This window comes from Hermetia illucens, chromosome 6, assembly GCF_905115235.1.
Source record: "Hermetia illucens chromosome 6, iHerIll2.2.curated.20191125, whole genome shotgun sequence".
In the NCBI taxonomy this organism is placed as follows: Eukaryota; Metazoa; Arthropoda; class Insecta; order Diptera; family Stratiomyidae; genus Hermetia; species Hermetia illucens.
The window spans coordinates 84,055,741-84,076,696 of record NC_051854.1 but is presented as its reverse complement, the minus strand read 5'-3'; the positions used below and the strand labels follow the sequence as shown (position 1 = coordinate 84,076,696).

Here is a 20,956-nt window from a genome sequence, read left to right as displayed (position 1 = left end):
AGGCGCTACCCCAAGGATTTATGTCTGCTTCCAAACAGAGCTCATTAAAACATTCCCTCTCACTCCGCTGGATGGCGAGCTTGAAGTTCTTGGGGGCTTCTCGAAAGGCATGTTCCTTTTGCCCTTGATCGATCCCACCTATTGCTCTCTGAGTCGTTCGTCTGGTTGTGTGGCAAATCAAATGCTTGCAAGTTCACTACACCACCAATAATTGGGTCTTCTAATGGGGAATGAGCATCTCGTAGGCATCGACGCGTCACCTGCTTTAGAGATGCTTTGTATGGCATGGAGAGCTCTATCCGTGGAGGTGCTTTGCTAGGCAAGTCCAACCACATCTCCATGAAAGTTTGCTCATCCATCGCTTTTGTAGACCATCATGGTGTTCTTCTGCATTTCGGCTTCCGGGGGGTGCGGGTCTCCTGCCTTGTGGCTTCGTCCTTAGTTCAAAGGTGGTTGCCGGATTGTCACTGTACGTGTAGTCCTCGTTAACTTTCCAGGACATTTCTATCTGTCTGTCTGTCTGTCTGTTTATGTATCTGTCTGTCATATGCAATTTTCTCGGAGACCGTTGCAGCTATTCACACCAAGTTTTGTAGGAAGGTGAGAACTGTGAACGCTCACGCATACAATGAGTTACATCCTTCTAGGTCGAATTTAAGGGAGTCCCCATACATGCAAAAAGGGGTGTACATTTTTTTCACCAAATGTAGTCATGTGGGGTATCAAATGAAAGATGTCGCGAGTGCCTTGTATTGTTGCCAGTTTTTTTTAAATAAATAGTTTTCAAGCCATTTTGATCGAAAAGTTCTATTTTTTTTCTGTTTAAAGCACTTTGTTTTTTCAAAAATCAACATATTCGAAAAATCCCATGTACTTCTCTAGCTTTGTTCATCTAGAATCGAAAATGATTTCCTTGTTCACCGTAAATGATATATTGTTGGTAAAATTGGTACGGCCCCATAACCTTCGAAAAAGAAAGCGTCATCGAACAAAAGCTGTTCAACCGCTATTTTATTTTGCCTTCCTTTAAACAAAAAATTTATACAGCTTAAGAGGGTTGTCCCAGAAATACCCGGCCTAACAAAGAATACACAAAAGTCTTGGAAAAAAATGCCTTTATTTTTTAATAGCATCTTTTAGGTCTATATACTTTGTCCAGCGACATTCAATAAGTTCGGTACCCCTTTTTTGGTAAGAGTTGACTTGCTCCACAAAATAGTCATCAACTGCCGTCACCATTTCTTCTTCATTGAAGAATCTGTGACCACTGAGCCATTTTTTCAAGCTTGAGAACTGAAAATAATCCGAGAAGGCCAAATGTGGCCAATATGGGTGGATGATGCAGCATAAAAATCGATGCCATGCTCTTGCCTGCAGATGAAAGGGTCTTCGCTTTCTTTGGAGATAGTTCTTCCTTCTGAGTTCATTGTTTTGATTGTTTTTTTGTCTCGGATGTGAAGTGGTGGAGCCATATTGGAACATCTTTACCTTACTGTTTTTACTTCAGTGTAAGCTGATGCGACACCAATCTTGCACACAGCTTTCTCGTGTCCAAATTTTCAGATAATATGCATGTGCCGCACTTTTTGAAATGCCTACTATGTCTGCTAACTCGCGTTTTCAGTAGAGAATCATCTGATGCCGCTTCTGAATTTTCTGCAGCACTTCTCGCGTTGTCACCTCATTTTGTCGATCACTATGATATTCATCTCGGCAGGTCGTACGTCTCGTTTGAACTCTGTTACTCAATGTTTTACTATTGTAAACCAAGGAGCACCCAGAGCAGAATCCAGTTGAGCTCCTATATTGGTCTTTCAAATAAAAATATTGTATCACGTCGTGGTGACCAATTTTCTCCATTTTTACAAATTCATTGAAAATGTTCATTATTGACAGCTGCCAAAAAATACTGAAGAATAGGGCATCTTCAAACTTGAGACATATGCTTTTTAGATGGAGATGTAGATGCTTTCATATTTTTTAAACAACTACCACCATCTCTAGGTCAGGTGAGGTAGTTAGGAGAAAGCCTTTCTACCATATGTATAATTAAGAACCTTCATCAGAATTTTAATTTACCCCATTGTTCCGCTCAAAAAAATTCCAAAATATAGTTGTTTATTAAGCCTCTACAGTGTCCCAACCCCTTAAGGGAATCGACAAAGGAGAAAGCATGGAAAAGGTTCCAGAGCTCAATTGGAGCAGATGACGGATGGCTTCTAAATTTTTCGATTTTGTCGACAGCGTTGCTCTGAGCTAGAGTGCAATCACAGTTATACACCAGTTCATGTAACTTGCTTCTTACTGTTTTCAGTTTGATATGGTTGAAAAAATCCTTCAATACTCGGTGTATCTAGAAGGTTCGTATATGGTAAGGAACTTTGTCTCTCTTGACCAAATCCGCTGTACAATTTGGAGTTGTGAAGCAATGGGGTAATGTTATAATAGTCTCCGTTGGTACTATCTGAGATAATCATCATCAAGGGCGAAACAAACAGTATCCGGTTTAAGCCTGCCTTAATAAGGAACTCCGAGGTCCACGAATTCGATATCGCTAAAAGCTGTCTGACGTCCTGGCCTACACCATCATTCCATCTTAGGCAGGGTCTGCCTCGTCTTCTTTTTCTACCATACATATTGCCCTTATAGACTTTCTGGGCTGGATCATCCTCATCAATACGGATTAAGTGACCCGCCCACGGTAACCTACTGAGCCGGATTTTATCCACAACCGCACGGTCATGGTATCGCTCATAGATTTCGTGGTCGTTATATAGACTACGGAATCGTCCGTCCTCATGTAGGGGGCCAAAAATCCTTCGGAGGATTCTTCTCTCGAACGCGGCCAAGAGTTTGCAATTCTTCTTGCTAAAAACCCAAGTCTCCGAGGAATACATGAGGACAGGCAGGATCATTATCTTGTACAGTAAGAGCTTTGACCCTATGGTGAGACGTTTCGAGCGGAACAGAGATTATGGAATTGTAATAAATCTTTATAGATTTCGCTTAAAAAAAAAAACAATTTTTGTTTTAAGAATTGCAGGGCCCTAAGTCCGCATTCACTTGATGTCGGACCGTACTATGATAAATGAGGAGGAATTTAGTCCCTCTTTTTTTGGTCCACGGAATCCTCGTTTTTAGGGCTTAGCACCCAAACTTTCAAAATGTTAGGTTATGACGGCCTCACGATTTTTTACCAGGACAGAGGCAACTCGTCAGACGCTGCCTCACCCCTGCCCTGGGAGCAGCGAGACCGAAGCGGTTCGCAGATGTTAAGTGCTCCCCTATATAATTCGCGGAACACGACATGACTGCGAATTATATTGAGCGAAAAAGGAGGAAATCCGTCCATCCGTCCAAGTTTGACCAGAGCTGAGCTGAGCAGAGCTTTTTAAGGATTGGGGAATCATAAGTCCGCAATCTCTTAATGTCTGGCCGGACCAAATAGGGAGGAACTGAGGACTCAATTCTTACACAAAATACTAGATTCATATTTGCAAGCCTTCTGGCATATGATTCTGCAGCAACCGTTGCAAATGCAAGTTGCCTTCGAACAAATAATACACCCTACCTGCAGTTGTCCACCCACTGTGTTAATGAATTATTTTGAACTTCTATATATTTTTTCACAACAGTTCTTTAAAATTTCTGCATTGTTAGCTCCCAAGATCTCAGCAACCAGTTATCAAAGGAAGAACAATCGACGAAGAGGACTTGTTGAAGAGAATACGTGGGAAATTCTTTCAACCAGAAGTGAAGATGAACAGGACCATACCATTCTTAAAAAAATATGTTCAGCTCTGCCCAAGCTTTGGTGCAAATTATGGACGGATTTTCGTTCAATATAATTTGCGGTCATGTCGTGTTCTGCGAATTATATCGGGAAGCACTTAGCTCCTGCGAGCAACTTCGGTCACGCTGCTCCCAGGGCAGAGGTGAGGCAGCGTCTGACGATTTGCTTGTGCCCTGGTAAGAAACCGTAAAGCCGTCATCGCCTAACAAAACAAATTTGTAATCATGGAAAAGTCACTAAAAATGCTTTGCGACCTCCAACATAGACATTCCAATAATTTCATATACTTATTTCGTGGGTCTTATTTCGTCTCCTCCCTATAAATTTCTTAATGCATCCATTACCTCAGCACGAAACTATAGAAAGATATTAAAACAAACTAATTACACAACAAATATCTTCATTAGTTCATCAACATCTCCAAATTGCACAATTTTCACGTGCACCTCAGCAATATCCAAAAACATCTTGGCTAAAAGCTTGGAATACCATTAGCGAAAATTATTATGTTAATTAAAATAAATGCTTCAATAAAGACATCAAAAAATATATTTTCTGTGCTTCTGCACGTTTCTGTGCTTCTTTTCAACTACATTAGGTTTTTACCTGGCTGCACCAACATTTACTTCATCCACTTTTTGGCACCATCTGACCTTGACCATTATCGTTACAGACGATAAAGTTTTGAAGATTTTTATAAACAAACAGATTAACCTCATGATAAATCAAACAATTTCTTTATTGAGTGAAGAACATGGACAAATTCAAATTTCGTTACAAAAATGCAGTTTTTACTATATAGAGGTTGTGGCCTTTTTTTGAAGTCAGCCAAAATAAGATTCGCTGAGTTTTGACGCTCGTTAGGGTCGAGTAAGAAGTCTAACACAAAATGTTATATATTGAGTGGTTTAGCGCAATGTTTATATGTGATATGCATAGATAAAATCCTTAGCAAGCATTCTACAGACTTAAAAAATGGAAGAGGTATAAAAAATGCATTCAGTTAGCACCGTTGGCAAAATTATAACGGCTGCTGCATTTTCTGCAAAATGTAGTGACTTTTTAGGATTTATCTTAAATTTTCATGGTTAACTCCTGCTTAGAATGTATGCAACTTGCTGCATAAAAGGAGGACCTTTCACTGAACTCAAAATTCGCTAGGTTCGAACATACTTCAGATGCATCCATAGCATATGAACCTAGATTGCATACTATTGGTTCAAGGTTAGATACTTCAAATCAATTTGGCATGCACTGTCCATTATGGACGACCTCAAGACAACGCTCTAGTGCACACAATTTCTTATAAAAATATTATTTTAGTTAAGTTAATGCATGAGGTCTTGGAGTCAAAATGATTCTCCTTGCGGTGCTCAAGACTGCAAGGCAACGGTCTCACGAATTTCGACTTTATCCGCTTTTTGATTTTAGATTGATGTGCGTACGTTATTGAGATGAATACGTTTTTAACTCAGAAAAATCAACATTAAACTTTGCCGAAAAGACAAAATTCAATAGATTTGTTTATATAGTGGATATGCATTGGTTTTTGGTGGTTTTGCCAGAGCATGAAATTAAGGTCAATGTGCATCTAATATGCGAAGAGGAACGTTCGTATTGTAATTGCTCATGACCGGTTACGGCTATGGACCGTTGAAATCTTCATTACTGTTTAATGTAGCCATTGAATTTTGAAATAAGCCGTGGCAATTAATAGTACTTTTAAGCTATTTATAATGCGATTGGCAAATTTCTTAATATTTTCTGGAAACCATAATTAAAGCAGATGGTTTTGTGGGAGCAGTGAAGTTTGTCTACATTAAGAACATGACAATGACAACCTCAAGGTTATCGTAGGGAGAATAAGAAATATCAGCGCGAATTTTCTTTCAAATTTTATTACGTTGATAATTCCCTGACAATTAAATTTTTCATATATAATACTATAGTGTCCATGACCGCCATTCCGCCATTTCCGACGAAGGATCAGCTAATTTGCTTTTCCCGGTATTAAAAGCTTCGTTAGCGTATCTAAGATAGCCAACACATTCTGCTAACCTCATTTTGTTTCCAATGTTGAGGATCATTGTATTTTTGAAAAACCCAAATTCAATTGGCTTTACCTTCAAGTAGTCCCTAGACTCCAGTTTATATAATTCCACCAACATTTCTGTGATGAAGATTTCAGTGAAGCAGATCAGCTGGCCAAAATTTCGCACCGAGAGGCATCCAAAAAATTGGACCATTTGTAATCAAGGACATTTAATAGAGAATTGATCTGAATGAAATTAAAGGGGAACTTACTGAGATAAGATATAAAGTGATATAACGTTCCATTCAATTGTGTGGTGACAGGCGCTGAGAAAAACTTACAATAGGACAAACCTTAATATGATTCAAAGGACCCCGTGTGCAGATTTTACCGCGGATATGCAGTCCTGTCCGGCAGGCGCTCTTAATGTACTCCTACATATCTTCCCCTTGGCGTCCACATTAAATACACTGTAGCGTACTGTGCTGTCAGACTCCATGAGTCCCGACGCAGGACAGCCAAGCCCTTTGGACATATGAATATCCTCGACAAAGTACCTCGGTAAATCTGGGCATTCCTTACGTTACTGTTATCCCCTCATGAATGCTAAGGGCTGCATCTGAAGATTTGAGCCGACTGGACTGTGCCCCTTGTCTGCTTCTGAGTTCATTAACTATTTGTTGTGGAAAGCAGCTTAAAATGTGAATTAGTGAAACCAACGTACAGAAAGTCTACGTTAAAAGCTACCACAGTGAATTGGGCTACGATTTGAGCTTCACAAATGCCCACTTAGCACCAACCTGAGCCAGTTTGAGGGTTTTTACTGGCAGTTATTTCAACGTGAAAGAAGTGATTAAATAATATTCTAGAGCCTTTCTAGTATTGATTTTCCTAAATGATACTTCCAGTTTCCTTGGAGGAAGTTGGCTTCCTCGAATGTCCTCCTGAATATGCTATTCAAATCAAATCGTACAGACCGATAAGCCTTCTTCTTTCTCCATATAAAAATTTCACGAAAAGCAGTGCTCTTCAAACAAATAGTATTGATAGATATGGAGCAAGCATTCGACAAGGTTTGACACAGAGGTCTTGTTAATAACGGGTGGTCCAGTTAAAAATTCGAATCTCATTTTGCTATATAAAAAAATAAGAAGCTCAATATTTTCCAAAGATTAAACACTTATTCAGAAGGCTGGTGTATGGCATTTATTTACAAAAAAATAATTTCCGCCAAATGACCACCAAGTCCACCTAGTTTTTTAGTGAATTTTTGATTGTTTCGGGCGTTATCCCAGCAATAGCAGCTTTGATTGTCTTTAGATTCTCCTTTGCTGCTAATTATTCGATTTCCGAAGATAGGGATTAGATCGATTATCGCGTTCGCTGTATGGCATGTAGTGCAATCCTGTAGACACTAAATTTCATCGACGTCTCCATTTTCAATTTCTTCGAAAAACCAATCGGCGAATATTGCATGGTAGCGCTCGTCATGGACGGTTACGGTGACTCCCTCACAATGATGGCGTTAGAGCAAAATCCCCACCAAAATAGTAACTCATTGTAGGTGCATTTGTTTCTTTTCGGCGACGGGGGGTTTTCTGTATCCCAGGTGCGACAGTTTTGCTTATTAACATAACTACCAAGGTGGAAATGAGCTTCGCCCGAAAAGATGATTTTACAGAAAAGGTAAAATACAAAGATATTCTCAGAGGACAATAGAACAAGAGTTCCTCAGGGACATTTTTTTTCTGTTAGCGAGCTTATCATCACAGCCAACTTTACTGATGATACCTCAATCTTAATTGCACATGCAAACCGAAAACTGACTTTTCTGCAACTGGAATGGCAAGAGAGGAGAAGTCGAAAATTGGCTTCAGATATGGAGGAAGTGTGTGCAAATAACTTTCACTTTCCAATATGAAAATTGTCATCAAGTGAAGATCAACAACGTTGCTATACTCCAATCAGGTGATGTTAAATACCTGAGAATGCACTTCACTGACTTACCTAGAAACGGCACACAGTGGCAAATAGTCAACAACTAAAACAATTCCCTTTCAGAGCTGTAAACTGTTGATCTACAGTTATGGGGCTCTGCCAAACCATCCAACATTAATATGCTACAGCGACTTTAGTCCAAAATTCTGAAATATATATGCGGCGCTCCCAGATATTTCAGTAACATTAATCTCCATAAAGACTTGGACACCTGGGCAATAGTGAAAGAAATTCAGCGTTCCGCTAGTAAACACTTAGCCCAACTGGAGTGTCACCCAAAAATAATGGCATCAAAAATTCAAGAACCTGGAAAATGTTGACCCTTTGGCTCTCCAGTGTTATATTCTCTATATTATTGCCTGGCCTTGGTGACCGTAACAACAATGGTGGTGGTGATTTAACTTTTCTGTAATTTTCACCGCCTCGTCATCGGCAGCACACTGTTCTAGCATAACGCTTACGACAAGCTCAGTTGAGTCTACTAACCAAAAGGGTCCTGAAATCCCTTTCAAAAGAGACCATCAAAGATCACTTAACTTCGCTTGCGCGTCAGCGGTTAACATGAAGCTTTAGGAAGTGCAGCGTAGCGCAATACTAATTGCACAATTCCGTTGTTGAGGGAAACAGAAGTTACTGCAGATAGCAAATCTTTTGCCTTACTATACAATATCACCAATCTCTTTGGCGCAAATTGTCGCAAATTTTTTGATGGCCCTATGCGGGACGGACGTTAATGATAGGCTTTTCATTAACAAAGTGAGTAGCTGAAGATATGGAAGGAGCTCTTTAGCATTATTTTGAGCTCTTCAGCATCGTTTTGATGGTGATTAATAAGTCACTGTAACATGCGCGTACGGACTGCTCCTCCAGGTACTACTTCCAATCTGTAATGAGATTTGGCGATGAACAAAAGACCATCCTGAGTGGTCGAAAACAACCAAGAGGGGAGAGTTATCCGCCAACTTGGAAAACAAAAGAAAGTTAGCAAATTGACCGTGAAGATCCGCTCGCAAATACTGAAGCTTCATCGAAATGTTCCGTCAGCACGCGCTCTTTTTCCTTTATGCTAACCAGGCTCAAGAATATCGAGGATGGGTCGTTTGAATACTTCGATAGAGTTGCAGGCAAACCTTTATGGTCATTTCGCCAATTTTATTTTTTCTATGTTTTTGGAATATCTCTTGGTTGTCTCGTCTCTCAAGCTTGGTGTATTTGGTCGTCCCCTCATTTAACCAGTTCGACTGTAATTTCCTCGATTCCTGGCAACTTATGGTTTCTGAGCCAATGAATTGCAAGGGCTTTTTCTCTGGCATCTGTCCATCGTCTTCAATTTGCAACTAAACGAGATTTTGGTTGTTAGGCAGTTCATCTAAATAATCAAACCATTGTCATATGCCCAATCGGAAATCAGATCTGCCTGTTTGTCCCGATAAGCATCGAGCTATATATGGCTTTATTCTGCTAACTTGTTGGTAAAACTTCGCGACTAGTGCTGAGTTTAAAAACTTGTTAGTTTTCTCAGGTTTCCTTTTTTTATCCGTGATGTCGCCACTCCGCTCGGCGATTGCGATAAGTCTCTTCCTGTGCCGCCTTCTTTGAGATTATTGCGTTTTCTGGTACGAAGCATTCTTCTGTTAAGTTGCTAGGTAACATCCATCGTTGAATCCCAGGGCCTCTGCGGTTATGGCATCCATTTCCCTTTATAGGTGACACGAACTACTTTGTTGTGGAAAATTTCCGTGTTCATTCTCACTTAATTGTCAAAGGCGATTAGGGGTAGTGTTATTGTGGTTGCACCATGCTAATGAGATAGTGATTCGAATCCATGTTGGCCCCCTATATGTTATGTCATTCATCAATGTTATGGGTGTTCCGTGAACACGTGGTCAATTTAATTAGAAGTAATCCCACCCGGGGAGACTTAGATTTGTTTGTGGATAGCTTTTCGTGCAAACCACGTACTTCCAACAATCATTTCGTGTGACACTGCTAGTTGAATAATTTTACCTATCATAGTTTGGATGCCGGCCTATCGCCTGAATATGGGGTTCATCCTTAACTGGCTGTTAAAATCTACAAGTATTTTTTGGATATTTTACATAGAACAGGCTTTTGGGGTTCGTTCTATCGCCTCCTAGAAGGTATCCTTCTTTAACTTGGTAGTCTCCTCTAAAGAGGCTTGAACGTTAATAAGGCTTATATTTCGAAATTTACCTCAAAAGTGGAGAGCGCATAGTTGTTCGTTTGTGTTTTCAAAGCCGATAACAGCAGGTATATTTTTTGGCTGACTGGAGAACCTACCCTGAACACATTATTTACTGGAGGCCCACAATAATATAAAGTTTATTTGCTTTCCTCTAGGAAACCGGTACCTATTCATCACATCTATTGCAGTACTGTGACATCCGCCTTATGTTCGGACAGGGTATCGGCTGGCTGCTAAGATGCTTCCAATCTGTACAAAGAGCCCACGTCTCGGGCCGCTGTTTTAAGGTCAATCCAGTCCGAAGCTTCTTTTATGTGTCTCCAACATTATCTCTTGGTCAACCTTAACTAACCCTCAACCTGGAGGACTACTTTTGCAATTTATCCGGTATTTATGCGAGGAGGGTAACCTACATCCCTCTCCATTTCCAGCTTTTCACTAAAAGCGAACTACAAATAATCGTGAGGGTCGTGGAGATTGGGTTTGTTAGTAGAGGTTAGTTTGAAACCGAGTTAGTAAACTCAAGTAAACCATACAGGGTATCTAACAGATTCGCCCCAGGGAAAATATATCTACTTGAAAGTAAGGTGATGAATTGTGTACTAGAATATAGCATGACAATATTAGCATGATATTTGTTATCCTGATTTACGGCTGATCAGTTCGTCTGGAAATTCCCCAGGAACTATCGTAATTTAGTGTCCCCTTTTTATAGGAATTAGGTTCATTTCTGATCAAAGGATCTTCTCGGCTTCTGCTATAAATGGGCTACTTCCAATGGATACTTCCCTCCCCCAAACCTTGACAGAAACTTGGAATATCGAATGCAAACTGTGTGCGTTATCTACATACTAGTAGATACATTTAATGCCAGCATTGTGCGATGAAGCAAAAATCATCATAGATTTCAGCAAGTTTCGTACATTCATGTGTGGCTTTATCAGATTTTAAATGTAACAAAACCAGTAGTAAGAAAGTTTTAACTCATTCCTATTATAACACCGTCAAATATTTAAACCATACATATTTGTATGATATAATCACGTATTTGTGGACCTATTAAATGCGCTCTACAACTATTCAAACTATTTATCCAAAACACCCACTGAGCCGGAACAGACACAACTGAAATAAAATATATTCACTGCCTTCTCCTCGCATACGATTTAGATAGTATAGCTGATCACGTTAGTTTTGCATTATCTATTATATTATGATTACCTCCTTTCTCTTTGATGCCATAAACATCAGGTTTACGTATTTAGCGAAAGATAGACATTCTACCAGCAGATAATTTGCACATTAACAATTAATTTGAATAGCTCATCGTCGCATTTGTTAGTCTAATAGACAGAACTGAATGAAATCCAGACTTAGTGAGACTGATTGTGATTGAAATTAGAGAAATGAAAGAAAGGAATCAGATTTCATCGAATGAGTTCCGCAATTGTTAGGGATGTTCATGAGAAAGCAATAAGGGGTGCTCATTGAAAAGATACTTTGGTATCAAGTACAGCTCAAAATAATAGCCAACAATCTTAAATCCAATTCAACAACGTCTCCTTCACGAATGATTTGAAGCTTTTCTATGGATTCAATGCATCCATTCGAATAAGCGCATGCAATTCTATTTGGATTCACACAAATTTCATTGAAATCAATCATAGTAGCGACGGCTTACTGACAACCGGTACCCTGGCATTCAGCATTGCTCATAAATTATCCATTATACCTAATAAAATCTGCATTTTCATCTAAAGTATATCTTTACAATTGCATTTATCTACGCCTACTGCATTACTTGGATGCTTCCAGATATTCACGAAAGACCCAAATGTGGGTAAGCTTGGCTAAATAAAATGGCTATATCCGCAATTCATCACGATAGCATCTCACTTTTGCTGGCCTATCTTAGTCGTGTCTTGTAAGAGTCGAAAAATAAAATATGAAATTTCCGTAATATTCATCAAAATGGAATAAATTAGCCTTGAAAGGAAAAATATTTGTTGAAAACGTGTTGAATGTTAGGGGCAGTGGCGTTAAACCATCTTAGTGAGAAGTGTTTCAAGTAAAAGTAATTGAAGATTGACATTTAGATCGTATTCAGGCTCCATAGATTCCCTTCAAAGTGGAACCTTAGATTCCAACTAATCATTCTATTATAATCTTTTTCTAATATTTTTAACAATATTTTTATATTTATTAAAATAAGGTGTAAATTCAATTACTGGTACTGGGCACTTACCCTCCAAATAGAACAATTTGTTGATTGTAAAACGCCGCGAAGAAAAGAGTATCTAAATATGTAGCTCGAAAATATCGATATATGCAGAATAAGAAATAATCGCATTCGCCTTTTAGTTTAAAATGTAATTTTCAAAGTTTAATAAAATCCAAAAACGTTCCCTTTAAATAAGTTTTTCAGAACCATCAAAATTGAAACTGTTGCCAAAGGGCTAGTTATTAATATATTAATTTATTACTGACTCCCTGAAACGCCTCGAATACGTTATGGATAACCGCTCGAGTTGCAAGCAAAAACTCCATGAAAGATGAATAAATTGAGATTCAAAGAAAGTACATTGAGAGATTATTATCATTAAATCATGAAAACTTAAACAGTGAAGACAACTCTAAAACTAAATTTTTTATTTATCTTTTTGTGGAGTTGAGCTCAAAGGGTTGGTTATGATAATGGTAAACCATTGAATGCAGCGCACTATATTCTGTAACGTTCCAACTTGAGAGGAAAAGAAAAAAGGTCGAAGGTTTTAAGAGAAAGATAAACCGAGTTTAGGAACTTTCTCCCCTTCAAGGGGATAATCAGTATTGTGATTGTATCTAGTGAGTGAAAGTTCTACATTACTGTGAATTTGACCATTTTTCAAGGCGCAATAAAATTTCCTTCAAGCAGTTAAATTAACTATTTTTTTTAAGAATGTGGGTAGCTCTTAGAAGTCGACAGATTTTAAATATTGACTTGATGCAGAGGGCGGTTGTGTGGGTGTGTGTGTGTTTGTGGTGGGGGAGAAGATATAGCGTCTGAGCACCCAGACTGTAGTGGCCCATTGCATTCGACCCCCCCCCCCCCCCCCCTCCTTTAACGTAATATCCCGGACTCTTTAATATATGTAAATGCTCCGTGGATTCCACTTCATTACAGGTTGAACGCGCACCATCTTCAACAATTCCTATTCTGAACATATGTCCAGCTAGTGAATTATGGTCTGTCAGAATGCCTACAACACTTTTGCAAGTCTTCCTGCTTTTCAACAAGATGAACTTTCCGGGGTGCATATTTGGTTCTGACATGAAACGATTGGTGTATCTAACGCCATTTCGGTTCAGCCACCTATCATTATGGGAAGCTTGTTACCAGTCCGTGAAGACACCCTTAGACAATGCTACCAATACTCCAATAGTTGGTTCCGGTCCTGACATGGGGAGATTGAACCGTCTTTTTCTAAGGCATCCAAGATTTCATTTCCCTCTTAACTACATAGTACCCAAAGTAGTTCCACCGTATTGTATCAAGAGATAGAGATTTCTGCATTCCTAAATGATTTTTGAAGTGATCAACGCCCTCAGTGGAGCCTGCAAATCAAATCAGATTCAACCTCCTCTTTCTCTTGGGCCTCCCAGTTCCCCCTACGCTTCAGGGTAATTGCATATCTCCTACCAAACACATGTATGGAGACCCGAGAATCAGAAGGCATTGTTAGAATTGGATTGAGTTCTCCCAATAACTCTTCCAATGATCTGTGCCCCGCATCTCCGTTGTTCCCCCATAGATCGAAGCGAATTAGTCTATGAGCTAAGTAAATATATCCAGGGACTACAATTTGATTAATGCATTTTGAGCTGTATCGGATGTCGTGCCCATGGCACCGGTGATACTCAGACACACAGTTCTTTGCAATGCGGCTAATTTACGGTGAAAACTTTCTTGTATCACCTTAACCCACCATATTACAGGTACATAAGCGAACATCAGCCTAATGATAGCAACGTATATTCACATTACCATATGAGTCCCGATGTAAACGCAAAAGTCCGTCTGCACAGCCCATTGACTGTGAGAGCTCGTTTCATCTTTACCTCTACAGTCCTGTTCCGAAAATACTTTTTATTTCGAGTGACTTCTAGATACTTCACTTCCTCGGAGAGTCAAAGAGTTGTACTCCTCATCTCTGGGTAAAGACCATTCAGTTTTCTTTAAATAATACAACTTTAACTGGAAGTCCCAGCTTGAGACACCCACTGTCAATCAAATCAACAGTACGCTGTATATTTCTACACATCCTTCCAAGATCCCCATCAACAGTAAGCACCGAAACTTCATCCGAATAAGTCCAAGCGTGTATTGGCAAATTCTGCAGTTCGCATAGTAGCGAGTCGATCAACACACTCCACAGAAATGGCGATAATAACCCCTCCTTGTGGGCAGCCTTTCGTCGCTTCTGTTGTTAGGTAGCAATCGACACTCACTTCACCACACAGCAAGATCTGCGTTAGCATAATTTAATTAAAGTGTCATCAACACCATGCTCTCCGACCGCATCACAGAGCTTTTGGAAGGGCGCACAGTCAAACGCCCCTTCAATGTCCACGAACAACTTAATCGTGTTCTCGTCTTTCAGAGTTGTGTTCTCCATCTTTGAAACCAAAAAGTGAAGAGCAGACCCACAGGACTTTCCACGTTGGTAAGCATGTTGGTTTTCATTTAGTGGGTGCAACCTAAGCAACTTCTCGCGAATGTTCTTTGGATTTGAATAGTCATCTTCCCCAGGCTTAGGTATGAAGACCACCTTCACCTTTCGCCAAGCACGTAGCCCTAGGAAGGCATCCTCGAAAAATATTTCTTAGAAGTTGCTATAAGTACTCTATACCCTCCTCACTGTATGAATGCCATCAACAGGTGTTTTAAAGTGTTCAAATAATATTATAGCAGTTCTCGCCTTTTCATTGGTAACAACCGCTCCCGCCATGTCCCAAATCTCCTCAACCTTGGGGTTGCAAGGTTTACAGAAACCACCAATTCTCTTCCTTCCACTTCTAAGACCTTCCAAGAGAGTTTGTATAGACTCAAACTTGGAGTGAAAATACCATCAGGTTTTATTAAAAAGCCTAACTTGGCCGACTCATCCTTATTGAGCTAGCTTAAAAGTCTCCCCTTCACCTTCCAGTTCTTTTCAGTAAGGAAGAAAAGGAATCTTTCTTCGACCGTTTTGCGAGCCTCTTATATTCACACTGTGAGTTCCGGTAGTTAACCCAGTCTTCATTCATGGTTTTCCAACCACAATTTAGATGTCGTCTGTTTGATTTCTTGAGTCTTTGCAGTTCACGGTTCCACCATGATTGATTTTACCGCTTTGGTCTCGGGAAATAGGACAAGTCTCTTCAAAGCGCTCTAAAAGTTTGCGACTTAGAGTTTCCAATTAATCTTCAAGAAGTTCGTTGAATTTTGTCCAATCCGTTTTCCTCGGATTCCGACTTTGTATTACAAATTGTTCGCCTGCAATAGTCGGACCAAAATCTTAGTAACGGTGATCTGAGAGTGAGACTTCATCTAACACTTGCCAATCCCTAACCAACTCTAACAATTTTGAAGTGCTAATCTTTAGATCTATTGATACACTTCTTCTTGGCTCACGAACTCTACTCAGACCCGCTAAAGTGAACAACTTCGCATTTGCTACTGCCCCAACAAATAGCCTGAGCGTTCGCATCGAAACCTATTAGGAGTCCAGGCCATTTGATTCTGCATAAACTTCCAGATCCCTTGCTTCTTACGCAGGCGGAGGACACAAAAAGTATAGAGTAAGTAAGCAGCGGCAATTATGATGTTTCTCCTTATGCCATTAACTTGATATTGTAAGTTGACCGCAACTGGATCCTGAGAACATAATTATCTTTGCATGGTTGGTTCTAACAATTTCGACATCAGGACGCAGGCTCTCGGTCTCGAGAGTCTCTTTCTAAGTAGATTTTAATCTCCTTTACTGGTCCAATACCACAGACTTTGTTAGAACGAACTCGTGACTCTTGGACCAGAAAAATTTAAGGACAGTCCTGCAATTCTGCCAGCCTGCTAGTAGATAGGAGGAGGCTTTGGCATGCCTAACTCTTATGTTTGAAGACATAAGTGTAGTCTAATATGAAAACTGCCGCTAACTGAAAAGTCATCTGCGTTCAGCGTGGATTTCACCGGGGTTACCAATTTCTCCTCACCTTCTGCCGAAAGTTGCGCTTTCTTCCGTCCTATTTCTCTGGATATCGCCACTAAAGTGTAGCAACACCCATATCCTCATTCTGAAGAAACTTCGCCTTCTTTCACAATGACTTCCGTTGTCTGGACTGCATGGATCTGTTTCCACCAGCTGCTTCCTCATCACCAGCTTTTGTTTCTTCCGCTTTTGCTGGTAGAGGCGGATGAGAAGATTCCAGCAGGGAAGCTTTTAGCCCCTTCTCTTGAGCGTGTGAAGTTTCCTTCTGCCGAGTCTTCCTCTCGGGTTTTTTGGAACAGTTCTCTGGCCGTAGTTAGGTTACCATTTCCTCTCATTGAGGGAGTTGCTGTACTATCTTTTCTGGCTGGCCACGCCGTAGACGTTTCCTCTTAAGTGTAGGCATCTGCAACTGGTGAGACCTCGAAAATCCGTGATTCTTCTACGATCTGATTTCTCAAATGCTTCCATCTTCATGTGTTTTTCAACACCCTTAGGGTAGTAGTAAACTAGCATCGGGTCCCCCACTACGACAAGGTGGTGTCCGAGGGTCGTTCCCGTAGTATTAACCCTGTTTAAGACTGTTCAGCCTGTGTCTCTAGTATCAACTCTGTTTAAGACGGTTCAGCCTGTGTCTCTACATAATGTTTGGTTTTTCTGGTGGATTACGATGAACATACAACTCGCTTATCGTTCTGAACTCCTCGCCTAGATGACCAGACGAACTACTTTAGACCCCCTTGAAGTAGGAGACAGTATGGTGGTTATCACAACTAAACTGGTCGTCCATCTCGGTTTTTTTCTCACTGATTATGGTCCTAAGTACGCTGCCTCAAATAATCATCCTTCACCTGGGCTTGGAACCAGTATGCTATTTAAGTAACACGGCAAAGTTCTAGAATGTAGCATCTCGCAGGTACGACGGGCTGTCGTTTTTCTCATATTTTTTTTTTGCTTTTGAAGAAGCTAGTCAATGCATCTCTGTTGAAGACTCCTTCAAAAGACTGCGTATTCTAGACAAGACCGGAGGCCCATTTTTGAACTTCTTAGCAATAAACATTTATATGAAGTATTCAGCCCATAGCATAGCTTTCATTCTAAGATCCTATCAAATCACTGGGGACTTTCAAAATTCTTTTCTGCTGCCCCTACAGTTACTGCAGATCTGCTATTTTCACTCGTACGTTTTAGTGTGAACAGGGAGTGTATCTTGAGTGCTCTACAGAGGAGGGACAGTACAAAGAAACTAGTGACCATTATTACAGCGACATATGATGGCACAAAATGTCAGGTATTGCATCGGAATAAAATCTCACATGATTTTGAGGTCGAAAGCGGAGTCCGTCAGGGTTGCATCCTGTCACCGATATTATTTCTTGTTACCTTGTCCGGAGGACGTGGAAGAATTCAATTGACGATGGCATCTTTTCTCATGATATCTGTTTGGTCTCACAGCCGGTCATGATCCTTGGATAAATGGCGCTGGATTTGGAAAGAGAGGCAATTATTGCTGGGCTGAACATAAACATCAAGGAAACTAAAGTTCTCAGTCTAACAGGTTATCACATTCTCCCTATTTGCATTAATGTGCGCAGTATTGAAAGCGTCGATCAATTTGTATATATAGGAAGCGTGGTTTCTGCCGACGGTGGTACCGAACTGAATGTTGCCTGACACATTAACACCGCTAGATCCGCTTGCGCTGCCTTGTCTAAAATCTGAAAATGCCGTTATCTCAATACCAAGGTCAAATTGAGAATAATCTCTGCTAGTGTGCTTTCTTGTTGCTGTATGGGAGTAGCACATGGAAAATGAACTCCACTGTTACCCAGAAGCTTCAAGTTTTCGTCAATATTTGTCTGCGTCGTATAATCGGAGTACGTTGGCTGGATTGAACGTAGAACTGAGGGTTGTGAGGTTCCGTGCCTGCAAGAGAACCTTTGCAAAGAAACAGGATCTCCCCCGAGGGTGGTTCTCTGGATGTACGCAGCTGTGGTGCGTTCCATCGTAACGTACGGCTCTATTCTATGATGGCAGGCGTTGAGCAAAAAGTACACAAGAACGAAGTTTAATAGGGTTCAAAAAATCGCATATGCAAGTGCTACCGCGGCTCTGCAGTTCTGCCTGCCAGATGCTCTCAATGTACTCCTGCATCTTCTCTCTGTAGACCTCCACATTAAATAAATTTTAGCGTGCAGTGCCGTCGAACTGCGTGAGTCCGGATGCTGGACAGCGAAACCTTAAGGCCATATTAACATCCTAGACGAAGTTCCTTAGAAAATCTGGGCATTCCCCACTTGACGAGAATCTTCGCTGTGAACTTTCCAACTAGGCACAGTGGAAGATCGGCGGCGTGTTGCAAGGCTATGACGCAATATTATTTACCGACGGATTAAAGATGGTCAGTGTTGTCTGTGCGGAGGTTTTCTCGAATACACACATATATCTCCCAGGTTTCGCCAGTGTATTCCAAGCGGAAGTACTGGCGATACTGGAAGCCTGCTGATGGCTGGGGCATGACCCGAGCCCCAAGCGGAACATAGCCATTCCGACCATTAAGGCCGCATCTACTCGGCGACAACGGTTGGTGGGTCTGTCAGTGTAGAAACACGCTAAGCAGTTTGTGCAGCAGGCTCAAGGTCACCTTCTTCTGAGTTGCCGTTCATAGGAACATAAAGGGGAATGAGGGGACTGACGGATTGGCCAGGCAGGCGTCTGCTCTTGGCAGCTCTTCGGCGGGTACAATCGGTGTCTCGCAGGCGACTGTCAAAGGCGCAATCTATTCGCACTATTTAGCAGCCGTGGACCTTAGATAGGAAAGGCTCACAACTAATGCCAAGTCAAGGATGATTTTGCCCAATTATAACAAAATCCAATCACGAGACCTCCTAAACCAGATATGTGCAAATGCATGCAAGATTACGACGGTTTGCACGGTGCAACACCCTATAGGGGCCCATGCCTCCAGGTTCAGCATACCCTACAATTCCCATTGCCGAAGCTGCGGAGATGACGGGAAAACCCTCAGGCACTCCCTTTGCGATTGCGCAGCTCTAGCTAGAGTCAGGCTACAGTCATTGGATAAAAAAATCTTTGGCGACCTCAGAGCGATTTGCAGCTGCAGGTCGGTAGAGCTGCTTTCCTTCCGGTCTTTCGAGTTTGTGGCATCAAAACGGCGCACCACAGCTCTAATTGAGGTCCTCGGAGCATCCACTGATACCTACTTGCCTAGGCTGACCTGACACTATCTATAACGAACAACTTGGTCGACGCACAGGCACGCCACTCGTACGTACTGTGATCCCAAAGTGGAACTGCCAGTGGGTAGGTCACACATTAAGGAGGGGCGACATTTCGGACTACCCCATACAGTGAAATCTACTCTCCCAAGATGGGAAACGAATGGTTCGTCACTTGGCAGCAGAATAGTAGCGGGCGAATACAAGCGTCTCGGGAGGTCGTGGGGGTGCTGAAAGGCAGTTTAGGTAACCGCGAACGGTGGTGCGTAGGTTTGGTTGACGTACTATGCCCCACCAAGGAGTGAAGGACAATCATTAGAGTACGGTTTTAGGTATGAACTACAGCCAACCAGAAACTTCTACACAAGGATGGGATTTTATTCAAATTACCAGACCTGATGAAGTGGGATGTTCACAAAGTGAAGCATGAGTGATCAACCCAGTTTATGTTCTACCAAATGTCAAGTCCCGTGTGACCCCGAGTAGCCTTTCGGGTAGAGTGGAAAGAATCTGTTAGCTTCAAACCAACGAGTATTGTTCAGATGGCTATTTTGTGTCAATGCAAAAAAAACTCCGTTTAGTGCCGATATCATCTTAAGCTACATAGAACACTTTAAGAACAGTTCTCTTGGGTGCCACTATCATTCAAGGATGGTAATATCTAGATCAGCATGTTTGTAACCAGTCGTCGTTACTTTGCTAGCTTTTCCAAATAAACCTAAAATAAAAAACCTTTGAGAAGGTTCACCTCAATATCAAAGTGTTAAACCACCTTGAATAGTATCTCTGGGAATATTTGATTGGCCAACATATTTTCAAAATTACAATAACTCCCAAAAAGCGAAATTTTATGAACTTTTCCAACCACAACAAGGTAGCAATTAACCACACTCTTGAATGTGATCCCAATCATCAGTCTCGTCCAATAAATCAAATTCCTTCGAAATTCCGAAACAAAAACCCAATTAGTATCTAATCAATGATTCACTTTTTTCCTTTCTTTACAGGTATAGCGCTGGTTTTGCAATCGACACGCTGCGACGCTGGGTCAAGAGTAAGTACCAACATTTCTAATCACATGAGCATCCGAAAGGTTTCTTTTTTCCACCTAAGGTGAACTCATTATTCACATCATAATCATCGGAATTGACCTTGCCGGGGAGCACCACTGTCAGATGGAATGTTCCTCCAGCGATTTATCCAATTTATCTAATGCTCAGTAATAATGTAATTAATACTCTCTTTGCCAATAAACCACCGGGTGCAAAGTACTCCTTGCAAGATATCGACAACCCGCCATGGTGTTTGAGGAACAATGTATCTTGTTAGGTTCCATGTTAGGTAGAAATTAGCGGTTTTTACTTATGGCGGTTCGCAATGCAAAAAATATAAAAGTAGCTTCGAGTTTACTAAAGATCAAGTAAAAAACTGCCGTGAAAGTTTATAGATGAAATTTGAATTAAA

General features: G+C 40.9%; 1 protein-coding gene across 2 annotated transcripts in view; it reads left to right on the top strand.

Annotated features, from left to right (window-relative positions):
• Positions 1-20,956, top strand: part of LOC119659189 (mucin-5AC) — a 257,852-nt gene that overhangs the window by 190,946 nt on the left and 45,950 nt on the right. For both annotated transcript variants that reach the window (XM_038067149.1, XM_038067150.1), the window contains one exon: positions 20,500-20,546. In XM_038067149.1, the coding sequence (XP_037923077.1) occupies positions 20,500-20,546 (47 nt within the window). The remainder of the gene's footprint in view (positions 1-20,499; positions 20,547-20,956) is intronic.